This window comes from Lampetra planeri, unplaced genomic scaffold, assembly GCF_965212315.1.
Source record: "Lampetra planeri unplaced genomic scaffold, kcLamPlan1.2.h2 scaffold_1336, whole genome shotgun sequence".
NCBI lineage: Eukaryota > Metazoa > Chordata > Hyperoartia > Petromyzontiformes > Petromyzontidae > Lampetra > Lampetra planeri.
Window position 1 is genome coordinate 10,001 of NW_027614053.1, and position 20,399 is coordinate 30,399.

General features: G+C 55.0%; 2 protein-coding genes across 2 annotated transcripts in view; both read right to left on the reverse strand.

Annotated features, from left to right (window-relative positions):
* The window catches only part of LOC144739152 (uncharacterized), a 13,093-nt gene extending 2,631 nt beyond the window's left edge, over positions 1-10,462 (reverse strand). The window contains exons 1-6 of the mRNA XM_078622128.1: positions 10,415-10,462; positions 7,274-7,339; positions 5,901-5,989; positions 5,504-5,682; positions 3,653-4,315; positions 2,733-3,312 (exon numbers count right to left, since the gene is read on the reverse strand). Coding sequence (XP_078478254.1) covers positions 2,733-3,312; positions 3,653-4,315; positions 5,504-5,614 — 1,354 coding nt within the window. The 5' untranslated portion in view covers positions 5,615-5,682; positions 5,901-5,989; positions 7,274-7,339; positions 10,415-10,462. The remainder of the gene's footprint in view (positions 1-2,732; positions 3,313-3,652; positions 4,316-5,503; positions 5,683-5,900; positions 5,990-7,273; positions 7,340-10,414) is intronic.
* An 81-nt stretch (positions 10,463-10,543) lies between these two features.
* Positions 10,544-20,381, reverse strand: HPS5 (HPS5 biogenesis of lysosomal organelles complex 2 subunit 2). Its single transcript, XM_078622129.1, has 7 exons — positions 19,783-20,381; positions 17,952-18,255; positions 15,057-15,167; positions 14,708-14,772; positions 12,267-12,573; positions 11,714-11,859; positions 10,544-10,964 (listed from the first exon to the last, which is right to left on the reverse strand). The coding sequence occupies exons 2-7, from the start codon at positions 18,246-18,248 to the stop codon at positions 10,544-10,546; spliced, it is 1,347 nt and encodes a 448-aa protein (XP_078478255.1). The 5' UTR covers positions 18,249-18,255; positions 19,783-20,381.
* Between the last annotated feature and the right edge of the window lie 18 nt (positions 20,382-20,399).

The window sequence follows — 20,399 nt, forward strand, 5'->3', positions numbered from 1 at the left end:
CACCACAACCTACATCACCACAACCACCACAACCACCACAACCACCACCACAACCTACATCACCACAACCACCACAACCACCACCACAACCTACATCACCACAACCACCACAACCACCACAACCACCACCACAACCTACATCACCACAACCACCACAACCACCACAACCACCACCACAACCTACATCACCACAACCACCACAACCACCACAACCACCACCACAACCTACATCACCACAACCACCACAACCACCACAACCACCACCACAACCTACATCACCACAACCACCACAACCACCACAACCACCACCACAACCTACATCACCACAACCACCACAACCACCACAACCACCACAACCACCACCACAACCTACATCACCACAACCACCACAACCACCACAACCACCACCACAACCTACATCACCACAACCACCACAACCACCACAACCACCACCACAACCTACATCACCACAACCACCACAACCACCACAACCACCACCACAACCTACATCACCACAACCACCACAACCACCACAACCACCACCACAACCTACATCACCACAACCACCACAACCACCACAACCACCACCACAACCTACATCACCACAACCACCACAACCACCACAACCACCACCACAACCTACATCACCACAACCACCACAACCACCACAACCACCACCACAACCTACATCACCACAACCACCACAACCACCACCACAACCTACATCACCACAACCACCACAACCACCACAACCACCACCACAACCTACATCACCACAACCACCACAACCACCACAACCACCACCACAACCTACATCACCACAACCACCACAACCACCACAACCACCACCACAACCTACATCACCACAACCACCACAACCACCACAACCACCACCACAACCTACATCACCACAACCACCACAACCACCACAACCACCACCACAACCTACATCACCACAACCACCACAACCACCACAACCACCACCACAACCTACATCACCACAACCACCACAACCACCACAACCACCACCACAACCTACATCACCACAACCACCACAACCACCACAACCACCACCACAACCTACATCACCACAACCACCACAACCACCACAACCACCACCACAACCTACATCACCACAACCACCACAACCACCACAACCACCACCACAACCTACATCACCACAACCACCACAACCACCACAACCACCACCACAACCTACATCACCACAACCACCACAACCACCACAACCACCACCACAACCTACATCACCACAACCACCACAACCACCACAACCACCACCACAACCTACATCACCACAACCACCACAACCACCACAACCACCACCACAACCTACATCACCACAACCACCACAACCACCACAACCACCACCACAACCTACATCACCACAACCACCACAACCACCACCACAACCTACATCACCACAACCACCACAACCACCACAACCACCACCACAACCTACATCACCACAACCACCACAACCACCACAACCACCACCACAACCTACATCACCACAACCACCACAACCACCACAACCACCACCACCACCACCACAACCTACATCACCACAACCACCACAACCACCACAACCACCACCACAACCTACATCACCACAACCACCACAACCACCACAACCACCACCACAACCTACATCACCACAACCACCACAACCACCACAACCACCACCACAACCTACATCACCACAACCACCACCACAACCTACATCACCACAACCACCACAACCACCACCACCACAACCACCACAACCTACATCACCACAACCACCACCACAACCTACATCACCACAACCACCACAACCACCACCACCACAACCACCACAACCTACATCACCACAACCACCACCACAACCTACATCACCACCACAACCACAACAACCACCACCACAACCACCACAACCTACATCACCACCACAACCACAACAACCACCACCACAACCACCACAACCTACATCACCACCACCACCTACATCACCACACCCACCACCACAACCACCACAACCACCACCACCTACATCACCACAACCACCACCACAACCACCACCACAACCACCACCACAACCACCACCACAACCACCACCACAACCACCACAACCACCACAACCTACATCACCACACCCACCACCACAACCTACATCACCACAACCACCACAACCACCACAACCTACATCACCACCACCACCACCACCACCTACATCACCACAACCACCACAACCTACATCACCACAACCACCACCACAACCATCACCACAACCACCGTCACCACGACCACCACCACCACAACCACCACCACCACCACAACCACCATCACCACAACCACCACCACCACAACCACCACCACCACCACCCACCACCACCACCACAACCACCACCACCACAACCACCACCACCACAACCACCACCACCACAACCACCACCACAACCATCACCACAACCACCGTCACCACAACCACCACCACCACCACCACCATCACCACCACCACCACAACCACCACCACCACCACTACCACCACCACCACCACCATCACCACAACCACCACCTACATCACCACAACCACCACCACCACAACCACCACCACCACCACCACCACCACCACTACCACCACAACCACCACCACCACAACCACCACCTACACCACCACCACCACAACCACCACTACCACCACCACCACCGTGAGGGGTTTGCAAGCCGCTCACCCATCGAGGCCTTCTCAGTCTCCTCCTGCGCTCCAACACGCTCAGTTCCGCCCAAACGGACCCGAACGTCGGCCAGACCCGGCGACTCCTCCACCACCTTGTCCACCACCTCCACCTCCTCCACCTCGTCCACCTCCTCCTCCACCTCCTCCTCTTTCTCAGCTGCTTGCTGAGTCTTCGCTAAACCATCTCGACAGCTGTTGATGTTGATGGTGTTGATGGTGTTGAAGGTGGTGGAGGTGGAGGTGGTGGAGGTGGTGGTGGAGGTGGTGGTGGAGGTGGTGGAGGTGGTGGAGGTGGTGGAGGAGGTGGTGGAGGTGTCACTTGCCCAGCGAGCTGGAGACGCAGTTTGACAATCAGTGCTGCAAGTCTCCATGTCTGGGTTTGCCGATGATGATGCTGCTGCTGCTGCTGATGATGCTGCTGCTGCTGCTGATGATGCTGCTGGGCAGACAAAGGTGGCTGGGCAAGAATGGATGGATGATGATGATGAGGATGATGATGACGATGACGAGGGGGGAGTGATGTCATCAGCTGAGTGGACTTGGTAGATCCCCCCGTCCAGCAGAGAGAAGCTGCCCTGTGGAGACACGCGCAGAGATCGCACGCTCATCATGATGATGATGATGGAGCTGATGATGATGCTGCTGATGATGATGCTGATGATGATGCTGATGCTGTTGCGGATGTTGATGGAGCTGCTGATGATGATGATGCTGTTGATGATGATGCTGATGGTGCTGCTGATGATTCTGCTCATGATAATGGAGCTGCTCATGCTGCTGCTGCTGATGATGATTCTGTTGCTGATAATGATGCTGCTGTTCATGCTGATGGAGCTGCTGATGATGATGCTGCTGCTGCTCATGCTGATGATGCTGATGCTGCTGATGCTGCTGCTGCTACCGCCGCTGCCTCACCACTGAGCTGGCACTGCTGCGTCTGCTGCTGTTGAGGCTGCACCCGGAATTCCCGGAATTCCCGCAGCGTTCCCAAGTCTCGGCCTGCAGGCTGCCCAGCATCTCCCTGAGCCTGCGGGAGAGCTGCCCCCTCCACTCCTCCCCCACGACGCCGCCTCCGCCGGGAAGCGCGTCCGCCAGGTCCACCACTCCGGCATTCCCACGAGTTCCTGGAGAGCCGGGAAATCCCGGAGATTCCCAACCCCGACAACTTGCCGGGAGGCCGGAATCCACAAGAATTTGTGGGTTTCCCGGAATTCCGCAATTCTCAGCATCTCCAGCGTGCCCCAGATGCTCAGAATCTTCCGGAATGCCCAAAGCCTCCGATAACCCGGATGTTCCAGCAATCCCCATGTTTCCCGGAATTCCCGAGTCTCCAGAATTCCCGGAATTTCGCGACGTCCCTGGTGCTGCAGGCAGGTCAGCGCACGCCGCGACCTTCGACCCCCCGGGATTCTGGGAATCCGCTTGGGAATTCTGGGAATCCGCTCGGGAATTCTGGGAATCCGCTCGGGAATTCTGGGAATCCGCTCGGGAATTCTGGGAATTTCTCGAGACTCGGTCGTGAATCTCCAATTCCTCGCAGATTTCCTCCAGGATGGAGGCAGGGACGCGACGCCGGGCCTGAGGGGGAGGGGCGGGGGGGGGGGGGGCGGGGGGGGGTTAATTAATTAATTAATCGCGAGAAAGGTAAAGGAGCAGCCCTGCAATGGCCTCTCCGAGAGGGAGAGACAGTGGCCATTGGTCTACTCTTCCACGCCGATCCCACAAGAATGGGCACAGACACCCACACTTGAACCCACTGACCCCACCGTGAACCCGTCACCACGGTCACCGTGAACCCGTCACCATGGTCACCGTGAACCCGTCACCACGGCAACCGTGAACACGTCACCACGGCAACCGTGAACCCGTCACCACGGCCACCGTGAACCCGTCACCACGGTCACCGTGAACACGTCACCACGGCAACCGTGAACCCGTCACCACGGTCACCGTGAACCCGTCACCACGGCCACCGTGAACCCGCCACCACGGCCACCGTGAACCCGTCACCACGGCCACCGTGAAACCGTCACCACGGCAACCGTGAACCCGTCACCACGGCCACCGTGAACCCGTCACCACGGCCACCGTGAACCCGTCACCACGGCCACCGTGAACCCGCCACCACGGCCACCGTGAAACCGTCACCACGGCAACCGTGAACCCGTCACCACGGCCACCGTGAACCCGTCACCACGGCAACCGTGAACCCGTCACCACGGCAACCGTGAACCCGTCACCACGGCCACCGTGAACCCGTCACCACGGCCACCGTGAACCCGTCACCACGGCCACCGTGAACCCGTCACCACGGCAACCGTGAACCCGTCACCACGGTCACCGTGAACCCATCACCACGGCAACCGTGAACTCATCACCATGGCCACCGTGAACCCATCACCACGGCAACCATGAACCCGTCACCACGGCCACCGTGAACCCGTCACCACGGTCACCGTGAACCCATCACCACGGCAACCATGAACCCGTCACCACGGCAACCGTGAACCCGTCACCACGGCCACCGTGAACCCATCACCACGGCAACCATGAACCCGTCACCACGGCCACCGTGAACCCGTCACCACGGCCACCGTGAACCCGTCACCACGGCCACCGTGAACCCGTCACCACGGCAACCGTGAACCCGTCACCACGGTCACCGTGAACCCATCACCACGGCAACCGTGAACTCATCACCACGGCCACCGTGAACTCATCACCACGGCGACCGTGAACCCATCACCACGGCAACCGTGAACGCACCGGGCCGGCCGTGATGAACCTGCGGTGAGTCCAGGCGAGCCAGGCTGCGGCCAGCGGCCTACGGGCCCGGGCCAGCGTCGCCACGCCAACCGCGGAGGAGACCAGGGTCATGTGACTCAGCCTCCCGTCGCCATGGAGACAGAACAGCTCCCGCCCACACACGGAGACCGAGCGGAGACCTGGGGGGGGTGGGGAGAGATGGTGGTGATGGTGGGGGTGGTGGTGGTGATGGTGGTGGTGGTGATGGTGGTGGTGATGATGGTGATGGTGGTGATGTTGATGGTGGTGGTGGTGATGGTGGTGGTGATGGTGGTGGTGGTGATGGTGGTGGTGATGATGGTGATGGTGGTGATGGTGGTGGTGGTGGTGGTGATGTTGATGGTGTTGATGATGTTACCTGGCAGGTGGGCGGAGGCGACGATGAGGTTGCGGTGAGGAGTGAAGATGAGGAAGCCATCAGCAGAGCAGAGCAGCACGCGGCTCCTCCTGCACACACACCACACACACACAGACACACACACACACAGACACACACAGACACACACACACAGCGTACACACAGACACACACAGACACACACAGACACACACACACAGCGTACACACAGACACACACACAGACACACACACAGACACACACACAGACACACACACAGACACACACACAGACACACACACAGACACACACACAGACACACACACAGACACACACACAGACACACACACAGACACACACACAGACACACACACACAGCGTACACACACCACACACACACACCACACACACCACACACACACACAGACACACACACAGACACACACACACAGCGTACACACACACAGACACACACACAGACACACACACAGACACACACACCACACACACACACAGACACACACACACACACAGACACACACACAGACACACACACACAGCGTACACACACACAGACACACACACCACACACACACAGCGTACACACACACAGACACACACACAGACACACACACACAGCGTACACACACACACAGACACACACACACAGACACACACACACAGACACACACACACAGACACACACACAGACACACACACAGACACACACACAGACACACACAGTGTACAGACACACACAGTGTACACACACACACATAGACACATACACACACACAGTGTACAGACACACACAGTGTACACACACACACAGACACACACACAGACACACACACACAGCGTACACACACACAGACACACACAGTGTACAGACACACACAGTGTACACACACACACATAGACACATACACACACACAGTGTACAGACACACACAGTGTACACACACACACAGACACACACACAGACACACACAGACACACACAGACACACACACACAGCGTACACACACATACATATACACACATAGACACACACAGACACACACAGACACACGCACAGACACACACAGACACACACATATACACACACAGACACACACACACACAGTGTACACACACACACAGTGTACCCTAGTCTGGCACGGGGCCTGTGGTGCACCTAGCCTGGCACGGGGCCTGTGGTGCACCTAGCCTGGCACGGAGCCCTGTGGTGCACCTAGACTGGCACGGGGCCTGTGGTGCACCTAGCCTGGCACGGGGCCTGTGGTGCACCTAGCCTGGCACGGAGCCCTGTGGTGCACCTAGACTGGCACGGGGCCTGTGGTGCACCTAGCCTGGCACGGGCCTGTGGTGCACCTAGCCTGGCACGGGCCTCACCCGAAGGGCAGCAGCTGGTGGAAGAGGAGCGACCGCAGAGGGGAAGACGCTCGCACGCTGCCCTCCCTGCACACAGACACAGACAAAGGTCCCCCAGGTAGCCTCTAGCAGGGCAGCAGGGGCAAGTGCTGAGAGACACAGACAAAGCTCCCCCAGGTAGCCTCCGGCAGGGCAGCAGGGGCAAGTGCTGAAAGACACAGACAAAGCTCCCCCAGGTAGCCTCTGGCAGGGCTGTAGGGGCAAGTGCTGAGACAGACAAAGCTCCCCCAGGTGGCCTCTAGCAGGGCTATAGGGGCAAGTGCTGACAGACACAGACAAAGCTCCCCCAGGTAGCCTCTGGCAGGGCAGTAGGGGCAAGTGCTGAGAGACACAGACACAGCTCTCCCAGGTAGCCTCCAGCAGGGCAGCAGGGGCAAGTGCTGTTAGTGGCAAGTAGCAGCAGCACTGTGGCACACGAGGGGGTGGGTGGCCAGCACCACGCTACCACTACTACTACTATAGTACTACTACTACTATAGTACTACTACTACACTACTACTACTATAGTACTACTACTACTACACTACTACTACTATAGTACTACTACTATAGTACTACTATAGTACTACTACTAATACTACTACACTACTACTACTATAGTACTACTACTAATACTACTACACTACTATAGTACTACTACTACTACACTACTACCACTACTACTACTACACTACTACTACTACACTACTACCACTACTACTACACTACTACTACTACACTACTACACTACTACCACTACTACTACACTACTACTACACTACTACTACACTACTACTACTACACTACCACTACACTACTACTACTACACTACTACACTACCACCACTACTACTACACTACTACTACACTACTACTACACTACTACTACTACACTACCACTACTACTACACTACTACTACACTACCACTACTACTACACTACTACTACTACACTACTACTACTACACTACTACTACTACACTACTACTACTACTACACTACTACTACACTACCACTACTACTACACTACTACTACTACACTACTACTACTACACTACCACTACTACTACACTACTACTACACTACCACTACTACTACACTACTACTACTACACTACTACTACTACACTACTACTACTACACTACTACTACTACTACACTACTACTACTACACAACTACTACTACACTACTACTACTACTACACTACTACTACACTACTACTACTACACTACTACTACTACACTACTACTACTACACTACTACTACTACTACACTACTACTACTACACTACTACTACACTACTACTACTACACTACTACTACACTACTACTACACTACTACTACTACACTACTACTACTACACTACTACTACACTACCACTACTACTACACTACTACTACTACACTACTACTACTACACTACTACTACACTACTACTACTACACTACTACTACACTACTACTACTACACTACCACTACTACACTACTACTACTACACTACTACACTACTACTACTACACTACTACTACTACACTACTACTACACTACTACTACACTACTACTACACTACTACTACTACTACACTACTACTACTACACTACTACTACTACACTACTACTACACTACCACTACACTACTACTACTACACTACTACACTACCACCACTACTACTACACTACTACTACACTACTACTACACTACTACTACTACTACACTACCACTACTACTACACTACCACTACTACTACACTACCACTACTACACTACTACTACTACACTACTACTACACTACCACTACTACTACACTACTACTACTACACTACCACTACTACTACACTACTACTACTACACTACTACTACTACACTACTACTACTACACTACCACTACTACTACACTACTACTACACTACTACTACTACACTACCACTACTACTACACTACTACTACTACACTACTACTACTACTACACTACTACTACTACTACACTACTACTACTACACTACTACTACTACTACACTACTACTACTACACTACTACTACACTACTACTACTACTACACTACTACTACACTACTACTACTACACTACTACTACACTACTACTACTACTACACTACTACTACACTACTACTACAACTACTACACTACTACTACACTACTACTACACTACTACTACACTACTACTACTACTACACTACTACTACACTACTACTACTACACTACTACTACACTACTACTACACTACTACTACTACTACTACTACTACTACACTACTACTACACTACTACTACACTACCACTACACTACTACTACTACACTACTACACTACCACCACTACTACTACACTACTACTACACTACTACTACACTACTACTACTACTACTACACTACCACTACTACTACACTACCACTACTACTACACTACCACTACTACTACACTACTACTACTACACTACTACTACACTACCACTACTACTACACTACTACTACTACACTACCACTACTACTACACTACTACTACTACACTACTACTACTACACTACTACTACTACACTACCACTACTACTACACTACTACTACTACACTACTACACTACTACCACTACTACTACACTACTACTACTACACTACTACTACACTACTACTACTACACTACCACTACTACTACACTACTACTACTACACTACTACTACTACTACACTACTACTACTACTACACTACTACTACTACACTACTACTACTACTACACTACTACTACACTACTACTACTACACTACTACTACACTACTACTACTACTACACTACTACTACACTACTACTACTACACTACTACTACTACTACACTACTACTACACTACTACTACAACTACTACACTACTACTACACTACTACTACACTACTACTACACTACTACTACTACACTACTACTACTACTACACTACTACTACTACTACACTACTACTACTACACTACTACTACTACTACACTACTACTACACTACTACTACACTACTACTACTACACTACTACTACTACACTACTACTACACTACTACTACTACACTACTACTACTACTACACTACTGCTATAGTACTAGTACTACTACTATAGTACTAGTACTACTGTGGTACCTGCAGGAGTAGAGAGGAGTCTGAGTGCGTCCCAGCAGCTCACGGAGCTGCAGCTACACTACCACTACTACTACACTACTACTACTACACTACTACTACTACACTACTACTATAGTACTAGTACTACTACTATAGTACTAGTACTACTACTATAGTACTAGTACTACTGTGGTACCTGCAGGAGTAGAGAGGAGTCTGAGTGCGTCCCAGCAGCTCACGGAGCTGCAGCGTTGCCGTGACGGCGCCGCCCGCCTCCGCCAGCCACAGTCGCCCACCCGGCCTGGCGCTCAGCACCACCACCACCACGCCGCTGCCGCTGCTGCTGCTGCTGCTGGTGCTGACGCTGCTGCCACGCCGCTGATGACGCTGCTGCTGATGCTGCTGATGCTGCTGCTGCTGCTGATGCTGCTGCTGCTGCTGATGCTGCTGCTGCTGATGCTGCTGCTGCTGATGCTGCTGCTGATGCTGCTGGTACGGACCAAAAGCAGGGAAGAAGCAGGCTCCGTAGGGGCCGGACCGCGACTTGGTTCCGATCGTCCAGAACGTCTCCCTGCAGAGACGAGGGGGAGAGACGTGGACTTGTCAACAGCTTCGAGTGTTTCTGAGCGAGTGTTTCTGAGCGAGTGTTTCTGAGCGAGTGTGTCTGAGCGAGTGTTTCTCAATGAGTGTTTCGGAGCGAGTGTTTCTGAGCGAGTGTTTCTGAGTGTTTCTGAGTGAGTGTGAGAGTGTTTCTGAGCGAGTGTTTCTGAGCGAGTGTTTCTCAATGAGTGTTTCTGAGCGAGTGTTTCTGAGCGAGTGTTTCTGAGCGAGTGTTTCTGAGTGTTTCTGAGTGAGTGTGAGTGTTTCTGAGCGAGTGTTTCTGAGCGAGTGTTTCTGAGTGTTTCTGAACGAGTGTTTCTGAGCGAGTGTTTCTGAGTGTTTCTGAGTGAGTGTGAGTGTGAGTGTTTCTGAGCGAGTGTTTCTGAGCGAGTGTTTCTGAGCGAGTGTTTCTGAGTGTTTCTGAGCGAGTGTTTCTGAGCGAGTGTTTCTGAGCGAGTGTTTCTGAGTGTTTCTGAGTGAGTGTGAGCGAGTGTTTCTGAGCGAGTGTTTCTGAGCGAGTGTTTCTGAGTGTTTCTGAGTGAGTGTGAGTGAGTGTTTCTGAGCGAGTGTTTCTGAGCGAGTGTTTCTGAGCGTTTCTGAGCGAGTGTTTCTGAGCGAGTGTTTCTGAGCGAGTGTTTCTGAGCGAGCGTTTCTGAGCGAGTGTTTCTGAGCGAGTGTTTCTGAGCGAGTGTTTCTGAGCGAGCGTTTCTGAGCGAGTACCTGTGCGTGTCACAGACGTAGCAGTGCGTGGAGGTGGACACGAGCAGCTGTCCCGGTGAGTGGTGGAGTTGGATGACTGCGGAGTTCAGAGTCACCACCACCTTGGTGGTGGACAACGACCATCCTCCTCCTCCTCCCCCTCCTCGCTGTCACGACAACCACAGGGAGCAGAGGGGTGGGGGGTGGGTGGGTGAGTGAATGGTTGGGTGAGTGGGTGGGTGAGTGAATGGTTGGGTGAGTGGGTGGGTGAGTGGGGAGTGGGTGAGTGGGTGGGTGAGTGGGTGGGTGAGTGGGTAGGTGAGTGGGTGAGTGGGTGGGTGAGTGAGTGGGGAGTGGGTGAGTGGGTGGGTGAGTGGGTGAGTGGGTGGGTGGGTGAATGGTTGGGTGAGTGGGTGGGTGAGTGGGTGAGTGAGTGAGTGGGCGAGTGAGTGGGTGAGTGAGTGGCTGGGTGAGTGAGTGGCTGGTTGAGTTAGTCTCTATGTATCCGTGTGTCTCTATGCATGTCTCTACTCCCCCGGGTGTCCCTCTCGGGGTGTCCGTGTGCGTTGTCCACCTTCCCATGGCCAAGTCCGGTGACGGACACTCGCCCAGCGGAGTCTCCGGCGTAGACCCGCGTCTCTCCCCCTCGCGTCTCTCCCCCTCGCGTCTCTCGCCCCCGCGTCTCTCCCCGTGTCTCTCCCCGTGTCTCTCCCCGTGTCTCTCCCCGTGTCTCTCCCCGTGTCTCTCCCCGTGTCTCTCCCCGTGTCTCCGCGCCGTCCCACGCCATCGCCGAGATGTTTGCGCCGCGATGCAGCCACGAGACACGGACACGGCGCGGGCTGCAGTCCCCACGCGTCTCCCAGAGACAGAGACAGCCCTCGCTGTGCACACAGAGACACGGGGAGACACGGGGAGACACGGGGGGACGCGGTGAGACACGGGGAGACACATGGAGACACGGTGAGACACGGGGGAGAAACGGGGAGACACTCTCATGGAGACACGGAGGAGACACGGTGAGACACGGGGAGACACGGGCAGACACGGGGAGACACGGTGAGACACGGGCAGACACGGGGAGACACGGTGAGACACGGTGTGACACGGGGAGACACGGGGAGACACGGAGAGACACGGGGAGACACTCACATGGAGACACGGTGAGACACGGTGAGACACGGTGTGACACGGGGAGACACGGGGAGACACTCACATGGAGACACGGTGAGACACGGGGAGACACGGTGTGACACGGGGAGACACGGAGAGACACGGGGGAGAAACGGGGAGACACGGGGAGACACTCACATGGAGACACGGTGAGACACGGGGAGACACGGGGAGACACGTGGAGACACGGGGAGACACTCACATGGAGACACGGTGAGACACGGGGAGACACGGGGAGACACGGTGAGACACGGGGAGACACTCACATGGAGACACGGTGAGACACGGAGAGACACGGGGAGACACGTGGAGACACGGGGAGACACTCACATGGAGACACGGTGAGACACGGGGAGACACGGGGAGACAAGGTGAGACACGGGGAGACACTCACATGGAGACATGGTGAGACACGGGGAGACACGTGGAGACACGGGGAGACACGGGGAGACACGGGGAGACACGTGGAGACACGGGGAGACACTCACATGGAGACACGGGGAGACACGGGGAGACACGGTGAGACACGGGGAGACACGGGGAGACACGGAGAGACACGGGGAGACACTCACATGGAGACACGGTGAGACGGGAGACACGGAGAGACACGGGGAGACACTCACATGGAGACACGGTGAGACACGGAGAGACACGGGGAGACACGTGGAGACACTCACATGGAGACACGGTGAGACACGGGGAGACACGGGGAGACACGTGGAGACACGGGGAGACACTCACATGGAGACACGGTGAGACACGGAGAGACACGGGGAGACACGTGGAGACACGGGGAGACACGTGGAGACACGGGGAGACACTCACATGGAGACACGGTGAGACACGGGGAGACACGGGGAGACACGGGGAGACACGGTGAGACACGGGGAGACACGGAGAGACACGGGGAGACACGTGGAGACACGGGGAGACACTCACATGGAGACACGGTGAGACACGGGGAGACACGGGGAGACACGGTGAGACACGGGGAGACACGGAGAGACACGGGGAGACACGGAGAGACACTCACATGGAGACACGGTGAGACACGGGGAGACACGTGGAGACACTCACATGGAGACACGGTGAGACACGGGGAGACACGTGGAGACACGTGGAGACACTCACATGGAGACACGGTGAGACACGGGGAGACACGTGGAGACACGGGGAGACACGGGGAGACACGTGGAGACACGGGGAGACACGGGGAGACACTCACATGGAGACACGGGGAGACACGGGGAGACACGTGGAGACACGGGGAGACACGGGGAGACACGTGGAGACACGGGGAGACACGGGGAGACACTCACATGGAGACACGGTGAGACACGGGGAGACACGTGGAGACACGTGGAGACACTCACATGGAGACACGGTGAGACACGGGGAGACACGTGGAGACACGGGGAGACACGGGGAGACACGTGGAGACACGGGGAGACACGGGGAGACACTCACATGGAGACAAGTGGAGACACGGAGAGACACGGGGAGACACGTGGAGACACGGGGAGACACGTGGAGACACTCACATGGAGACACGGTGAGACACGGGGAGACACGTGGAGACACGTGGAGACACGGGGAGACACGGGGAGACACGGAGAGACACGGGGAGACACGTGGAGACACGGGGAGACACGTGGAGACACTCACATGGAGACACGGTGAGACACGGGGAGACACGTGGAGACACGTGGAGACACGGGGAGACACGGGGAGACACTCACATGGAGACACGGTGAGACACGGGGAGACACGGGGAGACACTCACATGGAGACACGGGGAGACACGTGGAGACACGGAGAGACACGTGGAGACACGTGGAGACCCACCTGGTTGCCACGGCGATGTATCGGTCGTCGTGGGGACAGCAGCTCACGAGCACAGCGGCTCCCTCCTGCAGAGACACCGACCCCACATCCACCACGTGACCCCCCCGTGTGACCCCCGTGACCCCCGTGTGACCCCCCCGTGACCCCCCCGTGTGACCCTCCCGTGTGACCCCCCTGACCCCCCCGCGTGACCCCCTCGTGACCCCCGTGTGATCCCTCACCGTGTGACCCCCCCCGTGACCCCCGTGTGACCCCCTCGTGACCCCCGTGTGATCCCTCACCGTGTGACCCCCCCCCTTGACCCCCGTGTGACCCCCGTGTGACCCCTGTGACCCCCGTGACCCCTCACCCGGTGTGCCAGGCTGTGGCGGTAGCTGAGGGGGCTGCGCTGGCACAGGTGGACGGCGCCCCCAGACGAGACGATGGCGACCCAGCGGTGAGACACGGAGACAGAGACACACTGTGGAGACACACAGACACAGAGTGAGACACACAGAGACACACTGTGGAGACAGAGACACACTGTGGAGACACACAGACACAGAGTGAGACACACAGAGACACACTGTGGGGACAGAGACACACTGTGGGGACACACAGACACACAGTGAGACACACTGTGGGGACACACAGACACACAGTGAGACACACAGTGACACACAGAGACACAAAGACACACACACAGAGTGAGACAAAGAGACACAGACACAGAGACGATGGCGACCCAGCGCAGAGACGCAGAGACAGAGACACACTGTGGAGACAGATACACAGTGAGACAGAGACACAGTGAGACACACTGTGGAGACACGCAGACACACAGTGAGACACACAGACAGAGTGAGACACACAGACACACAGTGAGACACAGACACACAGACACACACAGACAGAGTGAGACACACAGACACACAGTGAGACACAGTGAGACACAGAGAGAGACAGACGAGACAATGGCGACCCAGCGGAGAGACGCAGAGACAGAGACACACTGTGGGGACAGAGACACAATGAGACAGAGACACAGTGAGACACACTGTGGAGACACGCAGACACACAGTGAGACACACAGACAGAGTGAGACACACAGACACACAGAGACGCAGAGACAGAGACACACTGTGGGGACAGAGACACAATGAGACAGAGACACAGTGAGACACACTGTGGAGACACGCAGACAAACAGTGAGACACACAGACACACAGTGAGACACAGACACACAGACACACACAGACAGAGTGAGACACACAGACACACAGTGAGACACAGACACACAGACACACACAGACAGAGTGAGACACACAGACACACAGTGAGACACAGTGAGACACAGAGAGAGACAGACGAGACAATGGCGACCCAGCGGAGAGACGCAGAGACAGAGACACACTGTGGAGACACACGCAGAGTGAGACACACAGTGACACACAGAGACACAGAGACACACACACAGAGTGAGACAAAGAGACACAGACACAGAGACGATGGCGACCCAGCGGAGAGACACAGAGACAGAGACACACTGTGGGGACAGAGACAGAGTGAGACACACAGACACACTGTGGGGACACACAGAGACACAGAGACACAGTGAGACACACAGACACAGTGAGACACAGTGAGACACACAGACACACAGAGACACAGAGACACACTGTGGGGACACACACAGAGACACAGAGACACAGTGAGACACAGAGACACACTGTGGGGACACAGAGACACAGTGAGACACAGACACACAGAGTGAGACACACAGACGAGACGATGGCGACCCAGCGGTGAGACACGGAGACAGAGACACACTGTGGAGACACACAGACACAGAGTGAGACACACAGAGACACACTGTGGAGACACACAGACACAGAGTGAGACACACAGAGACACACTGTGGAGACACAGACACAGAGTGAGACACACAGAGACACACTGTGGAGACACACAGACACAGAGTGAGACACACAGAGACACACTGTGGAGACACAGACACAGAGTGAGACACACAGAGACACACTGTGGAGACACACAGACACAGAGTGAGACACACAGAGACACACTGTGGAGACACACAGACACAGAGTGAGACACACAGAGACACACTGTGGAGACACACAGACACAGAGTGAGACACACAGAGACACACTGTGGAGACACACAGACACAGCGTGAGACACACAGAGACACACTGTGGAGACACAGACACAGAGTGAGACACACAGAGACACACTGTGGAGACACACAGACACAGCGTGAGACACACAGAGACACACTGTGGAGACACACAGACACAGAGTGAGACACCCAGTGAGACACAGACAGAGTGAGACACACTTTGGGGACACAGACACAGTGAGACACAGACACAGAGACACACTGTGGAGACACACAGACACACAGACAGAGTGAGACACAGAGACAAAGACTGTGTCCACACCGACACACAGACACAGAGACACAGAGACACAGACACAAAGACATAGAGACACAGACACACACCGACACACCACACGGGACACGCTGTCTCAGCACACACGCACGGAGACACCGCGACATGCACAGGGACACGGGGGGGACACGGGGGGACAGAGTGAGACACAGGAAAGACACGGGGAGACACGGGGAGACACGGGGAGACAGAGTGACTGGTGTGCGCTGCTGATGATGCTGATGATGATGCTGATGATAATGATGGTGCTGATGATGATACTGCTGATGATGATGGTGCTGATGATGGTGCTGATGATGATGGTGCTGATGATGATGCTGAAGATGATGATGGTGCTGATGCTGATGCTGTTGATGATGATGCTGCTGATGATGCTGCTGATGATGCTGCTGATGATGCTGTTGATGATGATGCTGCTGCTGCTGATGATGCTGCTGCTGATGATACTGCTGATGCTGTTGATGATGATGATGCTGCTGCTGATGATGCTGCTGCTGATGATGTTGCTGATGATGATGATGCTGCTGCTGCTGATGATGATGATGCTGCTGCTGATGATGTTGTTGATGATGATGCTGCTGATGCTGCTGCTGCTGCTGATGATGATGATGCTGATGATGTTGCTGATGATGATGCTGCTGCTGCTGCTGATGATGCTGCTGCTGATGATGTTGCTGATGATGATGATGCTGCTGATGATGATGGTGCTGATGATGATGTTGCTGATGATGATGTTGATGATGATGTTGATGATGATGCTGATGATGATGTTGATGATGATGTTGGCTGCACCCGGAGTCTGGAGGAGTCGAGGTGCAGCGCTGAGATCAACCCGTCCAGCCAATCCAGTTCCACCAGAACCAGGGGGGAGGGGCCTGGCGGGCACGCCCCGCCCACTTCCACCGAAGCTCCGCCCACTTCTGATGTAGCTCCTCCCCCACTCCCCGAAGCCCCCCCCGCCTCGGGTGTAGCTCCTCCCCCACTCCCCGAAGCCCCGCCCACCTCGGATGTAGCTCCTCCCCCGCTCCCAGAAGCCCCGCCCACCTCCCCCGTGGGCCCGCCCCCCTCAGTGGTAATTGCCGTTTCCATGACGACGCTTGGGAATGGGGGGGAGGGGGAAGTAGGGGGAGGAGAGGAAAAAAAGGTGGGGGGGGGGAGGGGAGGGGGAGGGGGAGGAAGGGGGGAGGAGGGGGGGTGGAGGGGGGGGTGGGGGGGAAGGAGGGGGGGTGGAGGGGGGGGCAAGGAGGGGCAGGGAGGGGGGGTGGAGGGGGAGGAAGGGGGGGAGGAGGGGGGTGGAGGGGGGGTGGAGGGGGGGAGGGGGGGGGGAGGAGGGGGGGTGTGGAGGGGGGGTGGAGGGGGAGGAAGGGGGGGGTGGGGGGGGGGCAAGGAGGGGGGGAGGAGGGGTGGAGGGGGGGTGGAGGGGGGGGGTGGAGGGGGGGGGGCAGGAACAGGTTTGCAGGGTCGCTGGGCCTGTGAGGTCTTGGGGGGGGCAAATCCGTCGGCATGGAAAACATCGCGGGGCAAAGTGGGGGTGCCCCTGCTGAGGCTGCGGTGCCTCAAATATTGGAGGAGGAAGCCACCGCCCCCCTGTGAGTGGCTGGCTGAGGTGCCTTCTTTCTGTTGTGGAAGCACTGAAGGCGAACATTGTATGATCTCGTGTCTCTTAGAGTTCTCTTCACTTGTCACAGCAAGTTTGCTGTGACGGTTCCACCTGAAGAAGGCAGCTTGTGTTGCCTCCGAAACGTCGTGAGATTCAATTTAGTTCCTTTGTTTTACAGACGTGACTTTACCGAACAAAAACCCACAGAGTAAGCGTCACATTATGATCATAAGAGTGGAGAAACATTGTTTTTTTAAACTATAAGAGGTGACCGACAATCACAGATTAACATCCGAGAGTTAATGGGTATCAGAGATGACTAAACCCAGAGCTAATCAGCGTCAGATATTAACATCGAGACCCATAGAGACCCACAGAGACCCATAGACACCCAGAGACTCATAGATACTCATTGACACCCACAGAGACCCACAGACACCCACAGACACCCACAGAGACCCATAGACACCCACCGAGACCCACAGACACCCACAGAGACCCATAGACACCTACAGAGACCCACAGACACCCAGAGACACCCACAGATACCCACAGACACCCACAGACACCCACATAGACCCATAGACACCTACAGAGACCCACAGACACCCATAGACACCCACCGAGACCCACAGACACCCACAGACACCCACCGAGACCCACAGACACCCACAGACACCCACAGAGACCCACAGAGACCCACAGACACCCACAGACACCCACCGAGACTCACAGACACCCACAGACACCCACAGACACCCACCGAGACCCACAGACACCCACAGACACCCACAGACACCCACCGAGACCCACAGACACCCACCGAGACTCACAGACACCCACAGACACCCACAGACACCCACCGAGACCCACAGACACCCACAGACACCCACAGAGACCCACAGACACCCACAGAGACCCACAGAGACCCACAGACACCCACCGAGACCCACAGAGACCCACAGACACCCACAGACACCCACAGAGACCCACAGAGACCCACAGACACCCACAGAGACCCACCGAGGTGCAGGCGAGGTGGTCCACGTGTCGTGGGCAGCCCGTAAACGTCTCAAATCGGCGTCGCGGATTCGGCGTTGGAGGTTTAACGCGACGGGAGCTCAGAGCGCGCACGGCTCGAAACCATCGCAGCGTCACCACGCGGACAGCCACGACGACGATGACAACAACAACAACAGCGGCAACAACAACAACAAAACAACAACAACAGCAACAACAACAACAGCGGCAGCAACAACAACAGCAACAACAACAGCAACAACAACAACGACAGCAACAACAAAAACAAAACAACAACTTTGTATCAACAACAGCAACAAAACAACAAAACAACAGCAACAAAACAACAACTTTGTATCAACAACAACGGCAACAACACAACAGCGGCAGCAACAACATCAACAACAACACAACAACAGCAACAACAAAACAACAACAACAGCAGCAACAACAACTTTGTATCGCGACACTGAAAGTTTAAATCGGCAGCGCCACGACCACGTGACTCGCAGGCTTCTGTGGGGAGCCGGGTACCCCCACGCACTGTACGCACTGTACAGTCAACGCACTGTACATGCACTGTGAGTGTGCCGTGGTACTGTAAGTGTACTTACTGTACG